The 18,621-nt window shown below is 24.5% G+C and overlaps 4 protein-coding genes across 5 annotated transcripts; 3 read left to right on the top strand and 1 right to left on the bottom strand.

Moving 5' to 3' along the window:
* Positions 1–50: 50 nt before the first annotated feature.
* LOC129606497 (homeobox-like protein HDP1) lies at positions 51–17,485 on the bottom strand. The gene is made up of 19 exons (XM_055516839.1): positions 17,204–17,485; positions 15,308–15,462; positions 15,024–15,241; positions 14,473–14,846; positions 14,118–14,411; positions 13,863–14,029; positions 13,690–13,779; positions 12,546–13,382; positions 11,884–12,368; positions 8,931–9,396; positions 8,729–8,873; positions 8,276–8,661; positions 8,017–8,189; positions 5,911–6,014; positions 5,170–5,838; positions 4,643–4,837; positions 846–1,177; positions 519–730; positions 51–446 (listed from the first exon to the last, which is right to left on the bottom strand). Exons 1-19 carry the CDS (start codon positions 17,364–17,366, stop codon positions 131–133), a joined length of 5,781 nt encoding a protein of 1,926 aa, XP_055372814.1. The 5' UTR covers positions 17,367–17,485; the 3' UTR covers positions 51–130.
* LOC129606236 (uncharacterized) lies at positions 2,386–4,609 on the top strand. The gene is made up of 4 exons (XM_055516431.1): positions 2,386–2,662; positions 2,724–2,865; positions 2,934–3,372; positions 3,439–4,609. Exons 1-4 carry the CDS (start codon positions 2,518–2,520, stop codon positions 4,213–4,215), a joined length of 1,503 nt encoding a protein of 500 aa, XP_055372406.1. The 5' UTR covers positions 2,386–2,517; the 3' UTR covers positions 4,216–4,609.
* Positions 6,873–17,068, top strand: LOC129606239 (RWD domain-containing protein 2A). Of its 2 annotated transcripts, none has more exons than XM_055516434.1 (2): positions 6,873–6,951; positions 15,651–17,068. In XM_055516434.1, exon 2 carries the CDS (start codon positions 15,670–15,672, stop codon positions 16,657–16,659), a length of 990 nt encoding a protein of 329 aa, XP_055372409.1. In that variant the 5' UTR covers positions 6,873–6,951; positions 15,651–15,669; the 3' UTR covers positions 16,660–17,068. The 2 variants fall into 2 exon arrangements, with proteins under 2 accessions (XP_055372409.1, XP_055372408.1); XM_055516433.1 differs by lacking the exon at positions 6,873–6,951 and adding an exon at positions 10,985–11,114.
* Positions 6,917–11,618, top strand: LOC129606237 (GATOR complex protein NPRL2). The gene is made up of 2 exons (XM_055516432.1): positions 6,917–7,056; positions 9,855–11,618. The coding sequence occupies exon 2, from the start codon at positions 9,953–9,955 to the stop codon at positions 11,216–11,218; it is 1,266 nt and encodes a 421-aa protein (XP_055372407.1). The 5' UTR covers positions 6,917–7,056; positions 9,855–9,952; the 3' UTR covers positions 11,219–11,618.
* Positions 17,486–18,621: the final 1,136 nt, after the last annotated feature.

The raw sequence follows: 18,621 nt of genomic DNA, 5'->3' as shown, positions 1-18,621 counted from the left end.
TAATGATTTCAAGAAGTTTCAATTCAATATAGAAATTAACGTATTTTTTATAAAACAAAAAATGCGCTTTTTTAATTTATACATTTTATATTTGTTGTACATTAATATAATTTTGAAAATTTCAATTTAACTATGAAGTAGCAAAAATCAATTCAACTATTTTAACCCCTTTACCATATTCCATGGCGATCATAAACTTTTGATTTCCTTTAAACTCAAAAGTTTGAATTCCGTGACTTTTCGGTAATGTAGATTTTTCAATGATTTGCTGAAAGCCTATAACTCCTTTGTAATGATAAACTGCTAATGGAATTGCAAAATCATCAGTTACAACATGTAAAAATAAATCATCAGACTTAAGAGTTTTTTGGAATTTGGCTATGAGTGGATTTGTTAGCTGAATTGATTGCAATCTTTCGAAATGTAGATGTACTGAATCCGAGGATCTGGAAAAGAACAACATATTTTTAATTGTATGTAAATAATTCCATTTCTAGTACTAAATTTTTTAAAGTTACCTGTATATTTCTACCGAGCTTGAATAAATGGATGTTAACCGTTTTGAACAAACTATTGCCAAATAAATACTATTTTTGTAATGAATAACATTAATATGAGTTGGATTTACGACTGATATACGTTGATGTATAATATCCGCTCTTGAATAATCTCGTATTTCTATTGTGTCTGCTTTGAGTGTTGCGAAAATTGTTTTTGATATGTGAACAACCTAGCATAACATAAAAATTTTAGTATGAAACTTTGACAAAAATGTTTTAATTCTTTTATTTAAGGCCCTTAATTACATATGTATGTATATGACGATATAAATGTACGTAACTTACCTGCGTTACAAATGGTAAATGAAAGCTCCAAGTTGTTACAAATGAATTATCAATCAAGCATAACTCTGATATAATAGAATCATCTCGTGAATAAGTATAAAAACAGTTTATAATAGTATCAACATCGTAATAATTATTCTGCAGATATTTCCAGCTGGAATTATTATAGAGCTCATATTTTTGAACCAATCCATTTTCATTAAGTGATATAATGTTCTGATAAAATTTATGCTCAAAATGGGTTTCAATAACCAAATAATCCTGTCCATTTAACAAGATTTTATCGATGTTAGTAACGGTATAATAATCTGGGAATGCATTCCAAGAAAGTTCTGAAAAACATCAAAATTATTTATTACTCTATATTTAATTGATATATTTTATTTTTATATTCCTTTACCTTTATATATATATATATAAAGGTAATGTATATATATATATATAAAGGTAAAGGCTTTTCAAAAGGATTATGTTCTACTATTGAACTATAATAATTAATATTAAAATAAAATTAATTATTAAAAAAATTAATATTAAAGCTGAACTTAAAAAAAAGTGAACGGTGAACAATTTTTAGCATGTGGATAAACAAATTTAATATTTAATATTATTTTAAGCAATTAATTAAAAAAGATACATATTTAATGCAGGTATATTCAAATAAAATACAACTTAAAATTTTAATTACATTATTTCAAGTTTTACAGTTAAGCATTACTTTTAGCACCGAATTTTAAAAATTGCGTGATTTTTTCATAAGATAAAGATTGTCATATCTAAAACATTGCCCTTCTAAGAATATTAAGTCAGTAAAATTTCTAAATATCATTGCTTTATGTTTTGCACAAACTTCGATTCTGATAATAAATTAAAGCTAATTGTGAATGATTAGAATATGTGGGTAATTGTGAACAGTCCCAATAATAATCTAAGTATTTTGTCATTTTGCTTCAAATTAATTCAATTAATGAATAAAATTATATTGTTTGTTATACATTAGTTGAAGTAGGAATCGGAATCGGAATCGGTAGGAGGGTAACGCAGCGCGAATATTAACAAATTCAATAAGCTCTTTCATAAACTTTGTAAGTTTCCTTTTTTTATGGCAAGTTAGTAAAATCATTCTATTTTTCTTCCCGTATTCACAATTTCTGATCACAATTTAAAAATTCTAGGCAGTTCTAATAAAGATTTAATATATCTTCGATATTTTATAAAGCTTTAATTAAGGTTATTTATAAAATGTTACGGGACCTTTAAATTTTATCTGTGTGAAATATAAATCTCAAAATTGAGTAAAATTTAATTTACTTTTCTTTTGAATTCTTTTAGTTTTACTACATATTTTGAATTAACTTAAATATTTTCAAATTATTGTGAATTTGGGCTATTTAAATTTTTTAGTTTTTGACAATAGTTCACAATTTTTTATTCAGCTAGGTCGTATGCTATAAAACTTTTTTTTACAGAAAAAGACAACTAGACATTAAAAATTATACGCTTTTTTAAGTTGTCAAAAGAGAAAATTATTTATTTTAACTGACAGTGGAGTGGAGGGAAATTTTTTAAAGAAAAACAAAAATAAATAGATTAAACTATTATTTAAAAAAAAAGGTATCAAATTAATCTTTAAGATTTCTTAAAACTCGTACGCGTTTTAAAGTACAATTTAATGGTTAATGAAATGAGTTTGAGATTGGAGAAACTCGTTGAAGACATCAAAGAGGAGACGATTTTGTGGCCGATTGAAGATGCAAAAAATTCGCCTGAAGAAGATGCCGCTTGGGCTAGAATTGGTGCCAAACATAAAATGACTGGTAAATTTGAATATATTGCAAAAAATATACAAATAAAAGAAAATGCAATTTTAAAAAACAGGTCCTCATGTCAAGTCGATTTTTAAAGTATTGTCTAAAAAGTATGAAGTTGAAAAAGCAAATCCCAACACAGAATGGAAGCTTTTTAGTTATTTGTCATTCTTGGATATTAAAAAAGAAGAGAATTTAGATAATAACACAGAGTAATATTTGCAAAGAATTTTAGTTCTAATGCCATTTAATAATTTATTATTGAATTGATAAATTTTAGTTGCGAGGGCGACGATAATGAAGAGTTTGTGGAGTTACTTGAAGTTAACGACGACTATTGTTCTGATGACGATGAACCAAACACATCAGGGGGTTCTTTTTCTGAAGCAAATCCAAAAAATTTAACAAAACAACAGCAAACGCTTCAAATGCCGCCAGAAATACAAATTCGAAAAATTAAAAATGATAAATGTTTCAGCGCTGAAAAGAAAGATACGAAAAATGGAACTTTAAAGAAAATTGGTCAAAATTCGCTATCTGAAAATTTCACAAGAGCAAATACTTCAGTTTCAGGATCCCAAGCAAAAAACCAAGACCAAATCTTACGAAAATCGTCTTCGCCTAATTCGATAGTCGTTCGAATTCCAATGAATGCCGGCAAATCTGCTAGCAACCAAGAAAAGAAAACGCAATCCACTCTTACATCTGGCTTAAAGCTGGTACATATTTTTACTTTAACAGGTTAATATATACAAAAATAATTTTCTTTACTGTTTTTCTTTTAGAAAGTCAAAAAAGATGAAAAAGTAAAAGAAGCACCTCCCAATTTAAAAGAAATAAAACTAAAGAGAAAGATTGATACTACAAGAGCAGAAAAAGTTGAAGATGACCCCCCAGTAAAAAGGCAAATTGTTTTACCAAAAGGAATTAGAGTCATTCCTCAAGCCTCAAAAACATCATCTAAATTAATTTTGTCAACTTCAAATGATTTTCAGTCCCAAAATGCATCGAACGAGAGCACAAATTCAAATTTTATGCCAATATCACCTACAGACAAATTGCCACCATTTTCATCATTATTAAAAAAATCACCAACATCATTATCTAAAGATCAAGAGAAGCCGGAACAAGGAAAAATACAAAATCAAAAATCAGAACATGAACAACCACATATAAAAATTGAAACTTTATCACCACGGTCACAAAATAGTTCCATTTCTAATGTTACCCTAAACAACAATAAAATGAACGGAATTGATGCAGTTAGAAAAGATTTTTCTGAAAAAAGTGAAGCTACATTAGAAATTGAACAGATAAGTAAGGATGCCGATGAAAATACTGAAATTAAAGTAAAAGTTTTAACTGAACAAGCAGAAAAAATTTTACCAACATTTTTCCGGGACTTATACAATTCTAAAAAATATGATAGCTTCGGTATGTATGTGTCAAGTACAATGAATAGACTGCCATCGCATTTGGCTTCCAAATTGGAAGCGAAAATTTTGCAATCAATCATCGAAATTAATTCCATGGCGGTTGAGGGACATAATGAAGACATTTAAAATTTTAAATTTTTTAATTACAATATTACATTTTAATTTTTTCAAAATTTTTGTATAAAAAAACTGAACGTTAGTATTTTACTAATTATTTGAACTCTAAAGCCTATAAAAAATTGTTATCAAAGCTGCAAAGTAATCATACGTTTGATATTAACTATCAATATTCACCTAAAATCAATGATTCATTTAAAGAATTTTCGTTCTTGGTTATTATAAAAGGAAATTTTAAATTTTTCAACAAAAAAACAAAATTTTTTTTTTAATTAGAATAAATGAAAAGGATTTGATTTTGTGCTGTACCCAAGATTTTTTCAACAAAACAGACGACAACAAGAATAATGTAAAATAATGATTTTCTATTGCATGGAGTTTTAGTTTTAATGTTACAAAATTAAACGGCATTAAAATATGAATAAAAAAAACTTACTAGAATCTTTAACGAACAACTTTTGTTTTATGTTCCAAGTGTAAAATGATAATTGGGATTTACTTTTATGACCATTCAAAAGAACGATATAATCATGAAGCTCAGATCCAATCAAAGCTGTCCACGAGACTATTTTTTTCACATTTCCATAAATAGTTTGTACATTTCCAAATGTTTTCAAATAATAAGTTAAATCTGAAAAAAAAATTTTAAATAAATTTTAATAAAAATATTCGTTTTTTAATTTTAATTAGATGCAACAATGAAATTTATTAAATGAATGGGTTTTAATGCAGATTCAGTATAGAAATAATTTCATTATCTCTAAATTAAGTCTTTCTAGCTTTAGATGGTTTCTGCAATAGCTAAATAGAAAATCGGTTGAATTGGCAAATCCGTTTGTTAAGAATAGGGACATTTAATATGGATTTTTTCTTTTGAATTATTTTAATCCTCTAAAACTAGCTAAATTAGTTAACAAAAAATTAAATTATTTTTACAACAGAAGGATTCAAGAGTGGACTTACCTTCGTAATTGGCTTTGATTATCTCAATTTTATTATTTAAATTATCAAAAATTATTTCTGCCTTTGCTTCTAAGTTTTTTTTTGTTAACTGATTAAAATATTCTTTTGTATTTAAATCAAAGAAATAATCGTTACTATTGAAATTTTCTATATTCAAAATGTTTTCAAATACTAAATCGCCGCTTTTAATTGTTATATTATTTATATTCTGATTAATATTTTTTAATAATTTTTCAACGTTACGCCCATTTATATTTTTAGTTGTTAAATGTTTTATAGTATTTGATAAAATCTCTTGTTTATTAAAATTTTTTGTAATAATTTTCAAATTAGTTTCTTTGATATTTTGATCATTCGACTTTAATAAAAGTGCTTCTTTCGTAAATTTTATACCATTTACTAAACCAATAACATTAATATTATTATATATTATTGATTTATCAATTGTTGTTTGACCATAAATGGTAAAATTATCATATATAAAAACAGAATTATGAATCCAGTTAGAAATATTGACACTATTGATTGCTCCATCACCATCGGTGTAAATTTTTTCAATTTTTAAACTTTCGAAATATTTTTTTCCAGTCATATTTAATTTCATTGTGTCGTACCTCATAACATCATCATATAAATGTAGCCCATTTAATGAAACATCATTTAAATCTCCTTTAAGAAATTTTTCAATTTGAAAACTTTTGTTTGCGTAAGGTAAACAATTTTTTTAATACAAAATATTACCTTCAACATACACTTGATGAGCATTCCACTGGCCAAATACAGCTTGTTCGTCATTAAGTTTTAATATATTCTTAGAGAATTGATTTAAGTTGAATGAAATTTCACTAAAAAATCAGAAAATTTTAAAATTTTACTCACACAATTAGAAATACCTATGTGCATGTGATAAAAACTTAAAAATCATGTAAATTTGTTAATTATCCTTGCAATTTAATTTTTAAACTGCTTTCTAAATTGTAACATTAATTTGAAATTGAAATATTGCCACAGTTATTTTAAGATGCAGATACAATAATTCAAGAAACTGTACTTTCAGGCATACTTTTAAGTCTTCTCTTTAATAATAGGTGGCGGCTAAGTCAAATAGTTGATTTTGTAATTATATGTACCAAAATGTTTGAGTGTGTTTTTTGGGTACCATTTTTAAAAGTTTAATCGGTATTGCCAATTATTATGACTTTGAATACAATATTCAAAAGCCTGAAAAATTTTGTCAAAAAACTGATGATGTCAGATGATTTGAATTTTATTCGCTAATTTATTGGTTTTTTCCCATCTTACATGAGCTTTTATTTATTTTAATATTTGTATTTAACTTCTTTATTGGCACAATAAATAATAAAAATATGAAGGTTTTTCAAGACTCAATACTGATTACAATTAAAACAACTTTTTTATGTTCCCTAACTTTTCTTCCGGATTTTTAATTCTATATCCATTTTAAGGGTATATAGTCATTATAGGAACCTAAGAAATCTGAATAAACTTATAATATATTAGTACATAATTAGTATTATATAAAAATAACGACATGTTAGACATCTTTTTCTTAAAAAGAAAAAAAAATAAATAAAAAATTACAAAAAAATTATATTGTTTTTACAAAAAAAATACGAGCATTCTTTTATTTGAATACTCTCTTTAAAACTTTAATACTCAGTGTTCCTTGGTAACACTGAGTATGACAGTCTCGTAAGAAAAAATACCGTACCGACGATTGACAAACCAAGTGTATAATGTACATACATTTTAGATTAAAAGGTAAAGTTTTTATGAACGTAAATAATTTTGATAAAAAAACCTATTAATTACTTTAATTCAACAAAAAAAGCAATTACTAAATAATCAAGAAAATAACATTTAGATGTAAGTTAATTTTTTTTATCAATTTATACAAATTATTTAAGAAATATTTAAAGTTGCCTTTTATATTTTGCAAATTTTGTATCGCGGTTGTGATAACGCGTGAAATTTCAGACTCTTGTATTAATTTATTTAAAACGGAATATGTACCATATTTTATGTACCTTTTACAAAAACTGTTTTATGTTGGTAAGCATAATGTACATTAGTATGAGCATTTATTAAAATTTTAAGTTTAAAAATTGAGTACGGGATTTAATTTGTTATAAATAAAAGGGAAGAAAGTCAAGTTGAAAATGAAAGCAATAATGCAAAACTTGTAGATTGTGGGAAGTTTCAAAGTTTGTTTATCGACAAAAGTGTTTACATTATCCTTTCATTTTAATTACATATAAAAATTAGTTTTTATCTTTTGATTCTTTAAATTGTAATTATCATTATTCCCTTCTTGGGGATTACTTAAACTATACATATCTACATATGTATATCAATATATGTATATACCTTGTAATATATAGGTGGTACCTAGGTTCCTATAATATATTCTAAAATTTCTCATAAGTGTGTATGTATTTAAATAAGAAATTATCTCAAGGGGAATAAGATTGAATTTGCGAACTTCCCACATGTCATTAGGTACATATGTATATATCTACCTATTGGGAGAAAATTCATGTCCTGCTGAAATTTGTGTATATCAATCCTATTGATTTTACAATTTTCAATTAAGTTGATATTATTTTACATACCTATGCAATTAAGAACGGTACATACCTACCTAATTAATCAAAATAATTATTAATAGGAAAACTTTGGTATTAATTTATGTAAGCTGGATGGTTGTACCTATATAAGAATCTAATTGTAATTTAAAGTATTCATTCAAGCTTTTTTGTATCTTCTACTAAGTATTTTATGCTAATACTGATGTACATATTTATACCCATATAAATAGAAAATTACCTATCGTAATATGAGGTTGTGATATTACCATTTAGATCCATATGCGATGCTTTTAGTTCATTTTCAAAAGAAACGTAATTTAAAAATTTTATATTACCAGATATTCTTTGCAGTTCGTTGGTATTGATATAGTGTTCTTTAACATATGATATATTCACATTATTTAAATAATTCTGTAATATATAAATTTTTATTAGATGGAACATAAATATGTATATTTAAATCGAATTGCTTTTTCATTAACAGGGTTTTCACTCACCTTTAAATCTAATGGAACTTTAGTTTTCGCATTTGTGAATGTAATTCTTTTAGATATTGTTGAAATATCAGTATTTTTTAACCAAATTTGTTCCATTAGGTTTTTTATGTTTTTACCGTTGAAATTTTTAATAATAGGCATCTTATCAAATGAAACATGATGAACTGCAACCTTATTTATCTTTTCTTTCATATAGTTTTCAAAATCTTTAAAATTTAAATTATTGACGATCATTAAATTTAAAATTCCTTTTACAAAAATATTATCGGCTGATAAAATATCGTTAATTTTTTGAAAACTTGAAGCATTAGCTATCAGAAAATCGTCTGGAAATTTTTCCTGATTGAAATTTTTTATATAAATTTTGTTTCCTATTACTGTTGAGTCTGCAAAGATATAAAAAAAAAAATTAAAAATTATGAAGGTAAATTTATTTGATTAATTGGAATTTACTAAAATTAAGTTCATCAATGATTTCGTTTCGGTTTAACCAGTATGTATTATTGTAAAAATTTGTTATAGGAATATTGTTTATAGTTCCGAGAATGTTAGCATTTGGTGTTTGAGTATTTTTGAGATGTTGTGCGGCAGTAAAGTTCTATAAGACAAATTTATTAAAATAAAAAAAAAACAAAAACAAGTTTTGAAATTTCACCTGTGATGAACTTCTAATTAACCAGGTTCTTCCAAATTCTTTTTCAGGAATTCCATTAAGTTTACCGTTAAATTGAAGTTTTAATATTTCCATGTCGTTTCCAAAATCAATAGGCCCGATCAATGAAATTTTTTCATCTAGTTTTTTCACTAAAGCTTCAATAATATTGATTGAGAGTTGGTTTAAAGATTTTTTAAGCTCTAAATTTTTTATTTTAATGTTATCGAATAATTCAACTTTTGATAAATTTAATGAATTTGCTATTTTTTCTCTCTGCATTTTTTCAATTTGAAATGTATTAATTTGCTCTCCAAAAATGGTCCTATTCGAGGCTAGATTTTCTATTGAGATGTTTTTGACTAGCAAATTCTGAATTGTTATTTTTCCCAAAATATGCTGCACATTTGCTTTATTTAAAATATTTGATAAATTTGTTGTGCCAAAGTTTATCTTATTTGAGTTTATACTAAAAAATAAGGAAAAAGAAATAAGATTAGTTAAAAAAATTTAATTTTTCAATTTTTTTTAGAGAGTAACGTAAATTTGTCGGAATCGTTTGTGCATCAACTTGTTTAAAAAAAATTTAATTTTACAAATTATTAGATGAATAAAAATTAGTAATACTGCATAATGAATGAATTTTTGAAAATAAAGTGGAAAGTTTCAAAAGTTTTGCACTTAAATTGTGTATGAGCTGTGAAATTCATGCAATTTAAATAAAAATAATATTTTTAAACATTTATGCATTAATTACAACCTTTTTCTAAAAAGAAAAACGTTTTGCACATTCTTGCTGTTTATTAATTAATTTTGATCTGACTTGTACATATGAAAAGGAAAATAATATGTTTATACTCAATAGATAAATAAAATTAAGTTAAAAACTAAACTGAATTTTATTTATATTTTTCACTTTCTTTTTAGCATTCGACTTGGCAGAAAGAATTGATACGCTAAAGACAAGCGAAACAGTAAAATTATTGTTTTTACTAAAGTGCAACATGACAATTAATACCATATAAATGTATGATTTACCGATGACAAATATAAATAACAATAATATTGTTGCAAGTAGTTCAACAGTATTATCTATACCAAGTACAAATTCTGTACAATTGCAGCAAAGTTTACAACAATCGGAAAGTGGTTGTATTAAAGAAGGTTTAATACGTTGTATATTTTTGAGCAAATTTCATCCAACCGAAGGTTCAAAAATAAGTTGTCAAGTTCCAGAAAATTTTATATCTAAGGAAATATTTGATGCGGTCAATGTATACATTATACCTAAACCTCAGTTACAACGATGTGTTATGACAGTTAATACATTAGGAGTAAAAATTTTAGGATATCCAGTTAAAATAGATAGTCAGAAATATGCACGAAATGCATTTTATTTTAATTTATGTTTCGTGTGTGATGCAGTATCGCGCACCAATCAGTATGAACCAGTTGTCAAAAAATTATCGGAATATCTAATTATAATGGAAGAAGAATCAGAATTCCTATCAAAAATCGATGACAAAATACGCTTACAAAGATTACTAGAAAAAATTTTGAACGATTTAAATGTAAATATGGTAACAACAATATTAGAAAGTGAATACACAATTAATTTAAAAATTGTAATACCTCCTCCTGATCCAACATTAATTTTGGATCAAATGGTACCATTATTAAAAACTGAATATAAAAGTATACCAGTCGATAGCTGGGATTTAACAACACAACAAATTTTACCGTATATAGATGGAAATAATCATATTTCTAGAATTGCAGCTAGTGCTGATGTTGATTTAAATTTAGTTAAGAATTGTATACAAAATTTAGCTTACTACAGTGTTGTACAATTATTACCAATATTGAAATATAGTAATGTATACATGTGTACACAAAATTTAAAAAATTTATGTAAGAATACAGCATTATATGCAGCTTGTAAAAAATATGTAAGCTTAAAACCAGATCGATATCGGCCATCGTTGCAAAAAGTATTTCAGTTTTATGCTTCAATGACACATGGTATAACACTAAGATCAATTTGCCAACGATTATCACCCCAACATAACAACATTGATGAAAGAAAATTAGTTATATTTGGGTTACAGCATAGTTTTATTAGATGTATACACAAGTATCCTGTATTTACTGGAACTGTACCAAATGATAGGCAGAAATTTTATACTGGTATTTATAATTTTGATGAAATATGTTGCAAATTGGGTTTATCGCTGTCAAATATTGAAAATGATATCGATTTAGATACAAATATTTCGGTAATTTGGAAATAATCAGTTATAAAGGAATAATAAAGTAAAATACTGAAATAATTGAATCGTTAAACGATTTTTATTCAGTGTAAAAAATTATTCAATTCTTAAAATGTCACATACCTCGCATTTAGATTTTGTCAGCAAAAAGAGATTTCAACTTTACAATAAAATTGATATTAAATATAATAATCCAATAATTCGTATTGTAAAACAATTTAAAAGCTGTTCATTTCATTACTTTTTAAATTAATGAACGAATCTCAAGCTAATCCAATAAATTTAGGGAAAATTGAATTTGATATAAAGAGGTTAATTTTTTTAAGTTATTTTACAAAACTTATGAAAGATATTACGAATTTAAAAGCAATGTATGTTAATTACAGTTGTAAATTTATATGAAATAATATATTTAATAGTTTTTTTGTCCTGAAAATGAAAATGTTACGAATAAAATGGATTATAAAATCAAAATTAATAGAAAATGTTTTTTTTAGAGTATGTATATAGAATTTTAAATTAAAAATTTTGTGTAAAAAATACATACGTCTTATATCTGTTATTCGTATGTTAAACATATAATTTTTAAAATGCAAACGTTCTTTTATTTTTTTGAGGCTGCTGTTATTATGAGAAAAATTTTGTAATAAGAATTCAATGTTGAGTCAAGTATTTACAAAAATTACCTTGGTATTATTAGTTTATTTATATGAACACTTTTTGTAATATTTTGATCCTCCGAAATTTTAAGCAAACCGTTTTCAAAGGTTTGCAAATTTATTTGATTGATATTCGTTATATTGGAATTTCCTTCAATATTTAGGTTTCCGACAAAAATTTTTAGTGCTTCTATTCTTTGCACATTTTCAAATTCAATTTTTACGAAATTTTGTGCATTTACATTATTAATTATACTTATATTTAAATTATTTGTTGTTATCTTATTTGGGAAATTAATTCTGAATGGTATTTCAGCTTCATTCAACTTTAAGCCTTGATTTAGTGCAGTATCAACTGTGTTTTTGGACGTAATACCAAATATATTTTTTGTAGAAAGTTGTTTTTCTATAGTCACATCTCCAAAAATTGTGTAATCTCCTTCAATAGTGAAATCTCCATGAATTGGATTAAGGGGTGATACTTTGCTAACTTGTGAGCCTATAATTTTACCCTGTAATATTTCAAAAATATAAGCTTGAATTTATTAATAACTAAAATCAATAAAATAAATATTTGGTTGATATTTTGCATTAGTTTGTAAAGATTTCCGTGTACAGCAAATATTTTTGGCAATTCCTCCTTATAAAAATATTTATAAAACTTTTTAAATATTTGTTATAATACTCACCCCAATATGAATAGGTTCTAATAAATCGATTTCATTAAATGTTTTAACACCAGTAATTTTTTGTGTTTCATTAGAGTTTAACAAAAGAACATCAAGTTTATCATTAACTATATGAATGTTATTAATACGATTTTTAATATTGACATTGTTTGCTTTCAATGGTGCTGTAAATTGTATATCTTGATTAACAACAAAGTCTCTACCTTTATTTGTAAGAACTAATTTTGAGGTATTCCAATCATTTATTAATCTATTTGTTGACGCTACACTATTCGCTGTGAGATTTCTTATAGTTACTGATGATGATATCGTTTGATCACCAACTTTTTTTAATAAATTATCGTATAATAAATTTAAGTTAATTTCGTTTACATGATTTGTAATATTTAGTTTGTTAACAACAAGATTAACGTACTCCTCTTTTAAACTTTCGTTCTGTGTTATTTGTTCGATTTGTCTAACTTTCCTTTCTGATGGCGGAGAATGATTAATTGAAATTTTTTTAGCATTTATTTGTTTAATTTTTATTAATCCTTTTTTAATTGAAATACCGTTTATGTTATTTATTTTTATATTGGATTTTACAATTAAATTTTTTATTGAGAGATTTTCGAGTTCCGATTGATTTTTGAAATTATGTTGTGATTCCAATGCAATATTATCATTTTTATCCTTTGCAGTGGAAATCTTTTCTGTGTCAGTTGTATTTTTAGAATTGTTCAAATTACTTTTTCTAATTAATTTTAATGTTCTTAATTTTATATTTTCTAAAAGTTGTTTAGCTTTCGTTATATTATTCCAAAAATTTTGTGTGAAATTCTTTTTTGAATAAATTATCTAAAATAGAAATTAGCAATTATATTTGGTTTAGCAACAGCAAATTTTCAAATTATGTGCATTCGTAAAATAAATTTACATTTGTATTTGTAAAATATAATAACAAACTTTATAAGAACTTTATTATAACTTATAATAAGTAAGTTATTCTAAAATAGTTGATAGATAAGCATTAGTTAGATAGATTATATTACACATTAAAATTAATAAAATATATATAGGGTGTGCTAACAAACATACAGAAGGTGCATATATCTGATTAGGTTGTTATAAAATTATAAATTTGCATAATTTATGGTGCACGAACCTTATTTACAAATGCCTTTTCAATTCTCGCCTTCTTAAATTTTATATAAGTTGAATCATCAAAAACTATTTCTGTCGGAACTCTCATCGACTGAAAGTAAATGTTAATAAATTAACAAAAGTAAAATTTAATTAAAAAGAATGGTAAAAATTACGAAAATTTTAAAATTCTACCTGTAACTTTTCCTTTAATTTATTTATATTAATTTTTGAATGATTTTCATATATTTGTTTACTCCAATTCAATATGTCATCTTTGATATCAGATGCGTTTTCTTGCTTCTTATAAATTGGTATGAAAATGTTTGGCTCATTAAGTAACATATTTTCATTTGCAATTACTATTAATTGTGAAAAAATGTTTAAAATATTAAATTTTATAATATGAAATAATATTAAAATTTTTATTTTTTAATATATAATCATTACTTATATATGTTTCATTTAAATCATCAAAATATCTCATATTTGATATTCCTTTGCCTAAGGCCCCTTCAGTTAATTGAACAGCTGACTCTTCAAATTTCCAGCCATCATATTGGAACAATTTAATATCTTGGTCATCACATGCCACCAATAACATAAATTCACCATATCCACTTTGTACTTGTAAAAACTGTTGAACTTCATATAGAAGTAGTTTTTGAAATGGTATAAAATTATCATTTTCATATTTATAAATTACTGAATATGCTTCAGAGCTATCTTCTTCCGTTGTAGTTCCTGAAATTTAATTAAAATATTATAGTTTATAATATTAAATTTTATTAGTAATTAAGTTTACCTTTTTGCTTTGAATTTGCAAATACTAGAAAATGTTGTTCTTCATCATTTTTATGAACGTGAAAATAATCTACATCAACAACGGCAAATGTTTCGATTTTTTGAAATAATTTAAATGAATTTTCTTCAATATCATACTTATATATATGTGATTCTGTATCTGTTCGATTATATTCATCAGCATAATTAGCAATAGCAATAAAAAGTTTTGAATTTATTGTAAATATTGCAACACGTCTTGAATTTTTACATGGTATACGATTAATTAAATCAAAATGTGTATCATCAAGTTTATAAATGGGACAGTTTGATTTCATTTCTGAACCGGCTTCAATTCCATGAGTCTTAAATAAAAATAAAGAATTTCCTCGAATGCTACAAAAATATGATTATTAATTAATATTATAAATAAAATAAATGATTATACTTAATAATTAAATAAAATGACTGAGTATTACAACTTTTATTAAAAATTTGCAAATAACAATTTCTGTATTGTTACCAGAAAAACTGATATACAATAACATAATTATATTTACAATTAATTCTTACTTAAATTGAACAGAAGTTAAATGTGGCTCAGCAAAATATTGTATAATTTCAATTTTATCATTTTCCATTTCAAAGACAGGTGAACCATTTTTTAAAATTTCTGGTCTAGATGTTAAATTATATGCCACTGCTATGTATCCCTTAGAATTGAATTCTTTGCAGTCCATTGAAATAGCTAATGGTGTTGACTGGTGATAAATTTGTTGAAATTTATGATCCTTTCGAAAATTTAAAATAATTTAATACGTACTTGTAAATATTTATCTATTTAATTAGTTTCTTACTTTGTATTTAAATACAACAAAATATATACCACCTTCGCCATCTGAATATAAACTTGCCGCGTATGTTACATTATGAATTTTCATTAAGCAAATATCTTTTGGAAATCTAACTGGAACTGATTCATATTTTTGTAAACCATTGAATATGTATGTGTCTGAAAATTTACATTTACTTTATTCGTAAATATTTTCTAACAACCTTTAATTTATTTATACTTATTTTAAAAATTAATTTTTGTTTTAAATAATGAATTAAATTTTATAATAAATAAAAAAATCATTTAATTATCTTCAACTAATCTAAAATTTGATTATCTAAAATTTTTTATCCTCTAAATTTCAGCACCACATACTCGAATGAAATGGGGGACTTTAGCAAAGATCAATTACGAATTTATAAGGAATGCCTTCAAAAGCAATTGGAAGAAATAGATATGTTATCGTCGATTTTCTGTAATCCTGGTGAAATACAAATTTATGATCATAGTGTAATTAGTGAATTTCATGAATTTATAAATAATGAATCAACAACAAGTTATCCGAAAATGCAATTAGATTTTTCAATTTATGTACAAAATGAAATGAAACAAAAAATTGAAATACACATTAGCTTGCCAAATTTATATCCAATATTAGAAAATGCTGTTGTTACAATACGTGCAACATTTTCAAATAAATCAAAAGAAATTGCTGTGAAAAATGAAATTGCAAAATATATTAATTCAAATGATGTTGATAGAAACGAACCATATATTTATCAAGTAATAACATGGATACAAGATTCTCTTGAACGTTTCTTATCTGATGAGATAATATGGGATGAAAACAATTCATTAATAATTAGTGTAGACAATCGCACATCGTCATCATCAACACTATATAGTAGTAATGATAACAGTAAGATATCAAATAATAATGTTTCTACTACTAATACAGCACATAATAATTCAATTGAATTTGAACGTCTATGGATTGTTTCCCATCATATTAAAAGCAAAACTAAACGGACAGAAATCGTAAGAAATGCAAAAGATTTAAATTTGACTGGTTTTAGTAAACCAGGTAAACCTGGTATAATCTGTGTTGAAGGTAACAAAGAGAATACACAAGAATATTGGAAAATAATAAAATCAATGAATTGGCATAAAATTCAAATTAAAATAAGTGAAGTTAAAAAAAGAAATAATCAGGAAGATTTAGATAAATGTCGAAGATTTAATGGTTTTAAAGAAGAATTAGTTACAGAAATTGAAGATGAAGGTTTTGCACCAATGAATATGAGTTTATTTATGAAATTTTTGGAATCACATAAATCTGGTTATATTAAAAAGGAATTATTTGGATTTGATTAACGCAAATATACTGAAATTTTTAAAATGCTATTTATTTATAGAGACATTCACTTTTGATACTGAACCAAATGAGTTATTGAAATTATTGCTAACATTAATCATCAATAAAAATCTAATTTGGGTTGGCGGGACCAAAGCAAACTGATAATCAATAAGAATCAATTAAATTGTTCATATTATTTTATGCTTCTTTGTTTAAAATTTTTATAAAAAAGTATTTATAGAAGTTTTTAAAAAAAAATAATATTTAAATATAATATGTTTGCATATGCATACATATGAACATTTATAATGTACATAAAATTAAAAATTTTGTTTTAATTTGTCTTAAAAAAATTGTAGTCTACGATGAAATTTAAAATGAAAATTAAATTGTCTAAGGGAGTAGTTAAAAATGTTCTCATTCATGTCCCAAGTTATGATGCTTATTTGTTTACGACTGTGTAATATAGAACAGGTTTATGTTTTTGAAAGTTAACACTTAGAATTGATTTTATAAAAAAAATTTAAAAGATTAAATTCAAAAATTTACAATGTGCATTACATCTATTCTTTTCAATAAAATTTCCTTTGAGATCTCGTACTACTATGATACTTGAATTTGAATTTAAATCATTTTCAATTACATCGCTTTTTTCACAAACTACAATGACTGCACAAAATTTTAATAGTAATATAATATTCAATAATTTATAATTAAAATTCATTTTGTTTCTTTTTAAAAGAAATTTAATTAACACAAAAATTTCATATATTTGTTTGCATGTATTTTATTAATATCACAATAAATATTATAAAAATGAAATTTAAAATTTAAAATTATACTATTGCGTTTGGTTAGGTTACGAATACTAAATATGGTATTATATATTTAATATCAAAATAGTTTAGATTTTATTTTTTTGCTAAAAGTTAAATGTGCCGTTGATTTATAACGGAGCTATAATAATGTACAGAAAATTTGGAATCTTTAATTTCCAAAAATCATACATAGAACATACTAATAAAATAAAACATATTAAGAAATAATATACAGTCGATTATAAAAGTATTGGCACAGAAAACTCTTTTTCACTCAAAAAATATTACACGAAAATATAATATGAATCACTTAGCGAGTAAAATAGCAAGGCACGTGCGATCCTACCTTAAAAAGAACACAGTGATTTAGCAATCTATGTATTTTTCTATTAGATTTCAATTGAAAATATTGTAAAGAAACACGGAAGTATGTACATAATTGGATATGTATAAAACAATTTGTCTATAGAATAATACCAAAGGAGACTAATTGAAAAAGTGATACAAATAACTTTTCTATAATTACATTTTTGAAGGTGTACAATGATTTCTTTGATTTACTGTATACGAGTATGCAGTATGTGCGTATACCTTTACTGGTTATATTTCTAAATGTATGTTGTTAAATGGCATGAATCAAAAATTGTTCAATAAAATTATGTATGTATATCTTGTGTATGACTGTACCTACATTTTTTAATAATATTTTTATTTAATAAAAATAAAATATGTATTTAAGGTATGTATGTATTCATGTCAATTTTATTTTTTATTATTTATTATTAAAAATTTTAAATAATGTTTACCATAAACTTGGTAAATTTATTTTTAAACAATCAAGTATACACGTGTATATTTTCCGTTTTCATGCCTAAATAAATTAAGAAATTATAATTATGTATGTATGTACGAGAACATGGATACAAAAGCTGATTAATATAGAAATATTTAGATTTTGGTCTATTATTATTATTAAGTTACAGAAAGCATTGTTGTACGTATATATGAATGTAAATGATTTGTTACTTTTACTAAAGTGCTTTGCGAATTAAAAATTGAATATTTTACACGTGTTATTTGTTTTACGTTACTAAACAAAAAAGATACTGATCAATACCGAATTTTAATAATACTACATACATATATTGGGTGTAATTTAAT

Source organism: Condylostylus longicornis, unplaced genomic scaffold (genome assembly GCF_029603195.1).
Source record: "Condylostylus longicornis isolate FDR11 unplaced genomic scaffold, ASM2960319v2 ptg000018l, whole genome shotgun sequence".
Lineage (NCBI taxonomy): Eukaryota > Metazoa > Arthropoda > Insecta > Diptera > Dolichopodidae > Condylostylus > Condylostylus longicornis.
The sequence above is the reverse complement of the archived record's forward strand: the minus strand, read 5'-3'. Positions and strand labels throughout refer to the sequence as shown.